The sequence below is a fragment of the Spea bombifrons genome, chromosome 4 (genome assembly GCF_027358695.1).
Source record: "Spea bombifrons isolate aSpeBom1 chromosome 4, aSpeBom1.2.pri, whole genome shotgun sequence".
NCBI lineage: Eukaryota > Metazoa > Chordata > Amphibia > Anura > Pelobatidae > Spea > Spea bombifrons.
In genome coordinates this window covers 103,946,981-103,958,916 of record NC_071090.1, presented here as the reverse complement: position 1 = coordinate 103,958,916, position 11,936 = coordinate 103,946,981, and the positions used below count along the sequence as shown (strand labels likewise).

Here is an 11,936-nt window from a genome sequence, read left to right as displayed (position 1 = left end):
CTCAGCTTGAGATTCTAGATTGTAAGCTCCTTTGAGCAGAGCGCTCTTCACCTTTTGTTTCAGAAAGTCAAAAGTATTATGTGATGCACTACTCATACCTAACGACTCATACTAGGACATACCTGTTTACCTACTGTACTGCGCTACAGAATGGAATGGCGCTATAGAAATAAATAATAATAAAGAGGGAGAGGGAGTTTCCAGTTATGCAGGTTCTTGGTGTAATATAATTTATGGTTTAACGGCTGAAACAGGTATTTTGCACTTAAAAAGCAGCAGCGAATGCAGCAGTACGCCCCTTCGTCTATTACTTTCTGTTTTCCTAAAAAAATGTTGTCAAAAAAGCGATGCAGTTTATTTCTGAAAACCAAAGTAAAAAGTATTTGCAGTTTGCGTGCGCAATCGGTTGGATTGCTGTTCAGATTGGCATTATAATTTATGCATATGTCATGGCCCCAATCTGTAATATTTAATCAAAGACAGATGCTCAGTGTTTACTCAAAGCGGTAACGTTCCTTCTTGTTATACCTGCCTTTTGCATAGGAAGCTCAATATACCGTGTCATTTCTGTCCCTCCGTGTCATCCAATCTGTTTAACACCATGTTCACCGATTCAATTCAATAATACATTTCAATAATTTCTTATTAATGAAACAATCTGTTATTCAAATGGATGTGACTATATTAGCCCGTATCGCCACATATAGAGCCGCATTCACACATAGAAAATATAAACTCATTAGCTCGGCTATATATCCCACATACTGCAACAGCACAGACCTCCATTGATTCAGGAGGATCTGCCCCGACCAGCCCGTGCCACCCACTGCTTGCAAAAGCAAAATAAACAAAAAATCAGGACTGTCCTGTGAAAGTCAGGACACTTGATGTATGAAAAAATGGCTTAAGGGGTGACCAGCAAAGGCACAACATGATGTTAGCAAGTTACCTCTGCTGGCTCTGTCTCACTTCAAATGACTAGAGCACCTTGGTCATCAAGGTGAAGCTCTAAGAATAACTACCATGGCACCTGGTTTTGGGCATGGATGTCCTATGAGCACTAAGGTCTGATGCACCTTCCCAAGCCATGCACTCCTACGATCTCCTTCTCCTAATTCATACAGGAGGCAATATGAACAATATGAGGACCATGTAATTTGAAAGGGACAGTGAGTGGACAGAATGTGGACAGGTAGTTGATGTGACCTTCACCTCAAAATCAAACAAACTGACCTGGAGGATTGGTAGTCAGCTCTGACTTCTAGAGCCCTGGTGTGAAATATGGAGAGCTCCCAGGAAGATCTCAGGGTGGATTATATAAACTGATGTTCTCAAACTGCAACCCATGCCAAGTTGTCTCCAAAAATAACCAGTTTATCAACCTAGTATGACACCCTCCTGGAAATGTCCTCTCTCCCCTATGCCTTATGACAATTATAAATTGAAAACACTTTATGATGGAAAAAAATTAAGTAACTAACCAAGGCGTTGACGTCTTATACATGGAAGGAGATGCTATCAGTGGGGAAGGTCCTAGGCAGCAGTTACTCATTTTTGTTTTACATATTTTTACTCTCTTTTTATGGGGAATGTTTAGTGCAGACTGTCCAAGTGCTGATTATTTCATGGCGTTTTGTCATCCTGGAATTATTGTCATCATTGTAACTCGGTGACTAACCGACAAGGGACATTGTCCTGAATAACTGTGTAACTCAACGCAGCTTTTAAGAGCTGGGTATGGTTTCCTACGTATTCTTGCTCCGTGGAATTGAAGGCTGATTATCTGTCTGCAGTGCGAGATATTCCCCTGGAATGTAGAATATCCTAATTAAAAATCCCTTCCTTTAATCTTCAACTCCCTGTTATTTCATCAAGGGTGCAAGGTGAAATAAATGAATCATGCATCGGTGTTGTATAGAATTAAATAAATAGGTGCCAAGAATTCTTTATAGAAAACGTAGGTTTATTCAATAAGGTCATAATGTGAATCATATAAGGCTCATTGATGGGTCATCCATAAGCAAAGCGTCAAATCTTTCTCTGTCTTTCTTTTTTTTGACCACCCTCTGCCGATGAGCAAATACTGATGCCAGGCTTCCCAATTGAATTTGCGTTTCTAGCTACAATTCTGGGGACTACCTCTACAACAAAGAAGTATCTGATGGCATACCCCTTTCTATCTAACACTAGAGAGATACATTTGCACACCATGGATACATTAAGTAACAGGAATATAAAATTAACTATTGTACCATCTCATCTCAAGTATCCAGAGATGTAGTCAGATGGACAAGACCTGTACTTTCCATGGTTATTAGATTATTGTTACTGTGTTGCTTCATGTTGCATATGATCTGCATTACAAGTCACTATAAACTCAACTATTTATTGTGAGGTACAAATAAGATAAGACGTGGCCTCTAAGTCTACCAAAAAAAAGAGGCATCCAAAGATTATATATCCTCAAGTTGAACACACAAAATATTATGTCAAATACATTGTGCCAAACATTGTTTCAGCCGTGAAAGGTCTTCAACAGGACCTGCGTTTTTGTCCCGGTGAAGACCCTGCAAGGTTGGGGTTTGCTTTCTGGAGAGTAAGTATTCTCAAATGATTTTGTCTTTGGGTCCAGAACGCAGCCACCGGGGAATGCAAGGAAACATGGGGATTCATAAATAGAGGTCAAGTGTCAGGGGAGAGACACTTAGCACGGATGAGGGTGAAGACAGGAGGAAGCTGGAGCAAGTGGAGCTCAGAAATTCAGCTTGAACCCAGGAGACCAGGTATAAAGATACACGTTTAGAATGTTTTGCATTTGTCTGTGAAGGCAGTTCAAGAGGGTGCACTTACCTCACCTTGGATTTTACCCCAAAGAGTTATATAAGTACTTCTCATGCTCTGCAAGTAACTTGGTATCTCAGACTCAGTACTCAGACCTCAGTATTGATAATACCCTACCCCAGGGATACCCCTCCACAGGGACAAAGTGGACTACTGCTGTACAGCACTTGCAGTTGGATATTTGGCCCCATAGGCACTGAGGGAAATGTACTTATACATAAATGTAATACTGAATATGGAAAAAAAAATGTAAATAAATCAAACATAATACACGTGACTCATAGTACAGCTGTGGGGCAGATAAATTCTGGAGCTAGAAATGGTTTTTAAAGAAATTACCTGTTTCATCTACCCAATTTCCTTAGAGAAGACCCTATGGAGCAGATTCTCTATTCTTTCTATACGACACAAATAAGTCTACACACTACCATTACAAAGTTATGAAGACCACTCACTATGGTCAACCATCTCATTGCTCCATATAGAGATCTCCCCAGAGCGTATCTTCTGCTTAGTGGCAAATAAGGTGTCTTGATAACGTCTTAATTCTTCCCGAGCACTGACCTACTCATAAGAGTTTTGAACTAAGTTTTAAAAGAAAACTCTACTATTTTTCCCACTCGCCAATGTTCTTTCACTTATATTTTTCCCGGTTTATTATTTTCAGGAGATGAGGCCAAGTCCCAAAACCTCCAATGCTTTTTATCTGATATAAAGTTATTGACGTGCACCTGGACACAGAGGGTGGAAGTAACCGACTCTGTGTCCTTCCAACTTTATCACAAGCAGAAAGAGTCATCCATGTAAGTTGAATGCAACTGAAGGTAGAGAAATGTTGGATTTACAGGATTACCTAAGAAAATGGGACTTATTGTTTTTGTTCTTCTCCCTAAAGATTGTTTTATTTATTTTATTTCTCATTAATAAAGACTAAGTCTATAGTATATGATACATAACGGGTCATCTTTACATCCAGAGCATCATGGGGAGAAAGTAAACTTAAGGGATTTCTAGGAGGAACACAGACATCTCCTCTGTAAGGGATTGACGCTAATGTCATTCTGGATGGTAATGTTGTGCCACTTTATTCACAAAGGGTCTATGGGTCCAAAAGTAGCCCCAAGATGAAATGTTTCTTGGGATAGAGGTGGGGAACTCATACCAAGCCCAATACAAATGCTTATAGTGTTTCACTGAATTGAGGGAAACTCATGATAATTTGGTCAGTTCTGCTCGTGAATTTATTCCTATCGAGATCAGCAGCGGCTGAACTGATGGCAGCTTAGAAGAGCTATAGCTTCTTACCCAATGTTGAACTCATAATGGCATATCCTACCATTGCTTTTACATATATATATATACAAAATGATGCTATATGACATTTACATTTCGTGGAGTGCTTCACTTTGTCTTCGCCAGGGAGCACAGTTGTCATCCCAGATGCAAGCAGTTGCTGCCAAACTTGCCGCACCTAGCCTGTCAGTGCAGCATTTCACTGGAAGATGAAAACACCTTGCCTACAATAAGTATCCGAACAGTAGAAGAAGTGAAATCCTTTCGACCTTGTATTCACAGTAAGTCAGATCTGGTCGTACATACTACTTCTGCTACCATGAGATCTCTCTTTTGTTCACCTTTTTTTTATCGTACATAGAGTTATCGGTTTTCCTAACCAACTTTGTTCAGGTTCAAATGTGCGCTTGTTACACCAGATGCTGTTCTACAAGGAACAGTGTAAATGTTAGCAAATAATGTAAAAAAGCATAGCAAGGTTAAAGCAACATCCATGTACTGATGGTAACTCCTCAATGTTGCCTATGTCTGTTTTTTGCTCATATCCAGAAACAATGAAATAGGACTTCGTGCTACAAATGTATCAATTTTAGGTGTCTTGGCATAAATCTGTACACTTATGTACAAGCAGGGGTTTCGCCACTTGAAACCGACACATTTGAATGGTTGCATTGCAAGATCTGAAGAAGTTCCTAATTAGGATGGGCTAATATTTTGCATGCTACATTGAATCGCTTAGGTGTTTCCTATTGTTTTCACTATAGTTTTTTTTTTCCGGTCGCTGCAGTTGACATTACATGACAAGAAACTTAATTTTGGAGAAGTAGCGGAAGCACAACCTGGCGTTGGCATCCACTGTTGATACCACCTGGGATTTGGATGGCTTGTTGAATAGAGTCAAATATGTCTGCACTTAATCCTAATTTATGGGTGGCATAAATTGGCATTTCATGGGATTCATGAAATGAAATATTGTCATATTTACCAATTAAATAAATTTTAGTCTTTAGTATTGTATCTTGTCCAAAGAACGCAAGCTCACCTGCCACATAAAGGCCTCTCATGGTAGAAAAGAAAAAACAATGTTACTTAGGACATGGCCAACCAGGACATGTAAAGACGGGGGGGGGTAAGGAGGGTATGGAGGGTATGCATGCTAGATTCCATTGTAAGCAATTTGTCATATTGCCTTTATTTTAAATTCACTTTATTTTAGTAAATATCCCACCAAGAAACCTGACAATTAAGGAGGTAAACAATGGGGAGGCATACACTGCCAGCTGGCATACGAAAGAACCAACGGAGAAGCCGGAGTTTAAGCTGCAGTTTGAGCTTTGCTACTGGACAGAGGATGAGCCACCTTTAAACGAGGTGAGTATTATTAAACAGCTGTGGTCAGACCTTATCATAATAGCAATGAATGCAGGGATGCGTTAAACATCTGTTACCCCACATCTCAAAATGAAAAGCCTTCCCAAGTACACAGAATTTCTCCATATGTTTGCCTGGGGGACCACACAAAAATTTATAGGGGGCACTCAGCTATTTATTAAAGTGTATATGATGGCTGGAGTGTCCGTTTTATTAATCGATAGCACTGAGACTTCTAGAGGTTGAATTTGCCCTTCTTTCTTTTTCTCTTGCGTTTAGATATAACATTTCCTTCATTGCATTATCTCGTAACCCACCTGTGACTACGGAAGAGATCCTACTGGTTCTCCTTTTGGAGTGATCTGTGAAGACAGGCCACCCTCCAATGCCTCCATTCCCCATATATATCTATGAATCTTGCATCTAGTGCAGGCAGCTGAAGTTCAAGTGGGACTAATTGCTGCTTCCCATGGCCTTTGGGCAACTTTATTTGTTTTTTTTACATATACTATATGTTTATATTGATTATGGCTGCTTATTGTGCATTAGGTATCTTCAGACTGTCCCCGTAACCCAGATAAACTATCACTTAGTCAATATCCTGAGGTGGTGCTCACATTGGGTGAACAACTCAAGCCCCTCAGAACATACCATGCCAAGCTCCGGATGCGCGTGGCTGATGAAGATCCAAAAGACTGTTTCCAAGGACCGTGGAGTCAATGGAGCAGTATCCAGACATGGAAGACCAAATCAGGTACAAGATCATGGCAGTAGCTAAATCGACAGTGTGTCCCATGTCGCCTACTGCATGGGAAATGTATGCTCATGCGTGTTCCACCTTACATATTCCATTTTAACTACATTGTAACAGAATGTCAATATCCTTTTGGAGATGGACCTGTACACAATACTGTAGGTGATATTTGACCAGAGATTTGTGAAGTGTCAGAACTGTGGTAAGCTCTCCAAGATGTTTGGAACAACCTACCTGCTGAGTTCCTTAAGAAAACTGTGTGCTTGTGTTCCTAGAATAAGTGATGCCGTTTTGAAGGCAAAGGGTGATCACAGCAAATATTGCTTTAATTTAGATTTTTCTTCTGTTCACTCACTTTGCAATTTGTTAAATGATAAAAATAAGCTATTGATTTTTGAAAGCATTCTTATTTTACGGCATTTTTTCTCACTTGATGCACAGTACTCTAGGTCCTAATTGCTGTATTTATCGTAAGACTAATACAAACCACTGTTTTTCTAGGAAGGGAAGTCTACTAAACTACTAACCTTTATTAAAACAAATTGTACTTGGTCTCGTTACTTAGGTTGATGACTAAACTAAACAGTTTCAAACCGTCTAGTAGACATTATGCAGGGCTAATTCAGTCATTCAAAAGAAAGAGTACAGCACGCTATGGAGGTTGTGCTGGCTCCAGAAAGCCTCCATAGACTAAAAGGGCCCTTTAAGGAGATCAAAGACCCACCCTTACCCCTACCAGTATTTAACATACACATTGACACTCAAACATTCACACTCACCCTACACACACATACTTAGACTAATACACACTCATGCCAACACAACACATACTTACACATACATACACACTCACTCTATCATACAAATAACATACCGTCTCCTTTCTTACCTTGCCCAGAGCCTTCTTTCTAGCTGCTTGCCTCACTCTTCTTTTTGAAGAATTCTGGACCAGCTCTGGCTCTAATTACCTGCCGGCTTTGTACGGCATACGAATAATGGAATCCAGCGACAGCTACTGTATATTGTTCAAGACATTTAAGTTCTAAGATTGCTTAAAACCTTTAAGTGGCTAATGTATTTTGACTATAAGTGAAGATTATTCACCATTTGTTTATCGGAGTGTTTTGTGGATTACTATTATGAATCTATTTGAATAATCTATTTTGCTTTGTCTCCCCCCCAGTTACTTCTTACCTGATCCGCTATATAACCATCATTGTATGTTCCATCATCTTCATCATTGTTTGCGCATTTGGGTATAAACGTTTGGTGAGGTGAGTCTCATCTATGATACGCATTCAGGGTATGTCCAAGATTCGTCCTGGGGGGCCATTAAAGCATTGCTAACATGTAGGGCCGTATCCTTTAGAAGACTGAACGATTGAAGGAATGTTTTGTGAGATCCAAAGTATGTCTAGCGGTTTCAGACCCCCCTGGCAACAACTCATACATATGTGATAATACTAGGTGATTTTTCGATTAAATTTTTCCTCTGAAGGCTTTCCCCAGGAACTTTTAAGAACATTTCTATGGCAACAAACCTGATTTTGAATTGCACATACACCAGACTAATAAATTATGTTGTAAACGCTGAATTTAGTCATAAAAGTGTTTACTCCATCAGAGTGTGTGGAACAGAACCTTAAAAATGGCTTCACATGGAAGTTTGTATTATATTGTCTCCTGACTATCAGAATATTAATAGGGGCTTAAGGCAGAACTTAAACTGTGTTACAGAGTGGGCCGATAAACGACTTAGAAAGTACATTTAATGTTTCAGGACAGCCGCCTTGATTTATAAACGTCATCGTGCAAAGAACGCACAGTCAGTCGGGGCGTAATGGGGCCACGGGATAGCCGAAGCATTTCTCTGAAATATCACGCCGGCCCGGGATTATGAAGTAGTGTTTCTTCTTTTCATGGTTAATAAAATCAAGCCCTCTCTCTGTGGATACATGAGGCAAAATAGGAGCATTATTGAAATCGGTTTTACAGAACAAGGAGGTAGTTGCTGAGCGTAGGAGAAATATCTCTTTGTTAATGTTGGCTATTTCACAGTCTGATACGCTCACATTCACCGGACAAAAGGTTTTGAAATGTGGTATATGCAATTAAGGAGGAAGGGGAAATGGGCACCATATATATATATTATATATAATATATATTATATATATAAAATATGCATATATAATATATTATATATATATATATATATATATATATATATATATATAATATATATTATATATATATAATATATATATTATATATATATATATAATATATATTATATATATATAATATATATATTATATATATATATATAATATATATTATATATATATAATATATATATATTATATATATATTATATATATATATATATAATATATATATATATATATATATATTTTATATATATATAATATATATATATATATTATAGACTCATATCATTAGCTCGTGGTCTTGGCTTAGATTTAGGATAGCCACGTGTCTATCCCATGCATGTTTAAATTCCTGTAAATATTCCGATTAAATTAATGCACTTGGGTAAATATCTATATTGTGGTTTTTTTTTTTTTTTTTTTTTTACTCGCTCAGGTATAAAAAGCAATGGGATGAAATTATTCCAGATCCAGGCAAAAGTAAACACATAGTGGATTTCCAGCGGGAAATGGTAAGAATGTGTATTAATTAGCATAATTACTGTGTCTCTGAGACCTCGGCGAGTTCAGAAAATGTCAGAAGCTGCAGTGGGATATTTCCAGAGGGAGCTGCCTTTTCACGGAGAACATGTACTCTCACAAGTAAAGACCAGAGCTTATCGAAGAGTCAGATTTTTCCTCCCCCCATAGGAATATTCGGAAATACCTTGTGACTTTTCTACTTTACTTAAAGCCTGAGGAAGTAGCACTGAAATGTTATGTATCCACTCACACACAGCACACAAAAAAAGGGTTCATTCACTAAAGGGGGAGTTTGTAGGAGAGTCATGTTTCAGCTTCTTAACTTCACTGGACATTATGAGGACCCAAGCCTTAACCTTCTGCTGCAGGACGAGCTCGGCTGACCCTGTATAATGTATATAGTTAGAATAAAGTCCAATCTCCGCACTCATCAAATGATGCATTAGACAGCGCCAGCTCAGTACTTCTACCTGGAGGAACCTGCCAGCGCTGGCCTTTCATAAAGAGTAGTCAATCCCAACTCAACTCTTCTGTAATGTATCTGCCTGTTCATTCTAGTAAGTAAAGCTCAATGACTCTACTTACTTCTTGTGCTTTCTGACATAAACATCATTTCACTTGATGGGTAAGTAATTGGACTGTGGAATTTGACGGCGGATAAGAACCATTCGGCTTATCTAGACCGCTAGTTTCCCTGATATAAATACTGAAAGGGGTAAAAGGGACATTTTGCCCAATGAGCTGACCTTATTCAAAGAGTTTGGGCCACTATCTAAAATGTTTTATAGCTATTCTACATACAGCCACCAGGATGTCTAGGGTAAGGAGGACTTTAAATGTCTTTTGCATGTGGACTGGATCCTTTTCCTGCCTTTTTTAGGGTTTTCTACACATTCTCGTTCTGTAAATGTGTTGTGAATAGGACTGGAGAGTATCTTCTCTGCCATGTTTGAGCTACTTTATTACCGGGCAGCTTGTATGCGCCTATCCCAAATCACTGAATGTTGCCGGCTGTATGGGGAAATAATGACGCGATAATTATTTTCATTGTTATTTTGTACTTTAACCACTATATCATGTTATGCAATTCATGGTTAGCCTTAAACGGGGTATATATTTATGGTTGAACTGGAAAAGCGTCACAGAAAACATAACTGACTCTACTTGTTTTACAGAATAGATCAACTTCCATTTCTCCCGAACACTATTTTTATGAGGAAATTACTAGCAGGTTCAGTGCCGTATCCGATTCTGCGGTGATGTGAGTATGGCGTTTTAGGAGACGTTCTCTCTATCATTCAATTCTGAGTCCTCCACCCAGCTTCAATCTTTCATCGTCATGTCTTCGTTTATGTTCAGTTTCTCTTTTTTTCCCCATTTGCTGCCAAAGCCTGACATGTTGTTGTATTCTCACATTTCATTTATTTCTCTCATATTCACACCTTGTAACTCTAGCCGTCTGTGATTTTAGCTTATACTCCATTCTAATGGATTCTACAGACAGAGGAAATGTCCTTAAACATTTGTGACTATAAGGAATATCAATTCACTGCAAACTGGGTGAACATTGTTTAAAATAACTTGTCATGTATTGGGAAATTTGGCTTTCAACTGGAAACTGTTTGGTTACAACATATGATGATGGGGCAGGCCTACTTCTTCTGAGGTTACATAGAAATGCTGAGAGGTAATTCACATCACCGGTGTACATTTTGTAGTATTGGTCAGACCACATGTTGCTTAAACCCATCTATTTGTTCTCATCAGAGGGTCAAAGGATATTGGAGCTGTCAAAGGAGATGAAGAACAGAATAACCAAACCTACAGGCTTCAATCTTATGATAATAATACATACTTGTTTAGCCCTACTCAGCCTGGAAGCAAGAATAATGTATCAAGTCATCATTCTTCTGATCTAGAGACCAATGTGAAATGTGAAATTCCCAACTTCTCATTATGTTCCTTTAATGGTCCATACCTTCTCTTTCCATCTAACACTGAGGAAAGCGCTTCAACGGTGGACAACATAAATACCCAAGTGGAAGGTTAGATCCTTGTTGGTCCACAAGAAGAATTCACTAGTAGGGACTGTGACAAGGTTGATGACAAACTGAGATGATGAGATGCCTACACAATGCAAGTCCACAATGTGGACGGCAAACTGTATCACATTGGACTGAAAGGATAACTGTGGGGTCTAAAGGTCGGTGAACTGGCTAGTGGAGTGTCACAAGCTGAGCTAAACCCTGATGGTCAACATGGCCCGCTAAGATCTGAGGTACATCAGAGAGGTCAATCACCCAAACGGTAAAGAATGCCAGGCAAGGGCAACCCCCTGGATCTGCTGCCCTAAGCCTAGTCGGATTAGGCAGGAATAAGAAACTGAAGTACTGTCTAAAAGCCCACTAAATTGTTCTACGTTGTAGGGTACATCTACTATTTATTGTATCTATATTTGCTAAGGTACAACACTCTCCATGGTACAAATATGCATTTGCAAGTTTAATAATGAAAATGCATCACTACCTCATGTATGTATATGTTTGCTAGTCAGGAATTGTTTTATTATTATTATTATTATTATTATTAATTTAACATATAAATGCTTGTTGAATTGAAGTGGAACGCACATGAAGGGTAGTTCAAAATATTTTAAAATAGCATAAAGCTGATATAGTACATCTACGGAAATGATCTGCCATGGTCTATCAGGAACGTCAATGGCCAACAGAATTTCCAACCCACATTCCCCAAACCCTACTTCTAGTGAAGTATATCGGTGATTACCACCCTCTCTATAGCCATCTACCCAAAAGTAAATATTATGCCCTAATCTTTACTCTAAAATGCATTATTTAGTTTTGTTGTCCGTCTCGTAACATCATTCTCCACTTACATCTACATTTTATTCTTATTTACTTATTTTATATATACCGTATATATTGTTGAGCCTTGTATTGTTGTGTACTCAATCACTGCTTGTACTA

At 38.6% G+C, this 11,936-nt stretch overlaps 1 protein-coding gene across 1 annotated transcript; it reads left to right on the top strand.

Moving 5' to 3' along the window:
* The first annotated feature begins 2,713 nt into the window (after positions 1–2,713).
* LOC128491544 (cytokine receptor common subunit beta-like) lies at positions 2,714–11,193 on the top strand. Its single transcript, XM_053463862.1, has 9 exons — positions 2,714–2,783; positions 3,509–3,644; positions 4,261–4,415; positions 5,351–5,505; positions 6,055–6,259; positions 7,443–7,533; positions 8,864–8,939; positions 10,125–10,210; positions 10,717–11,193. The coding sequence occupies exons 1-9, from the start codon at positions 2,714–2,716 to the stop codon at positions 10,997–10,999; spliced, it is 1,257 nt and encodes a 418-aa protein (XP_053319837.1). The 3' UTR covers positions 11,000–11,193.
* The last annotated feature ends 743 nt before the right edge of the window (positions 11,194–11,936 follow it).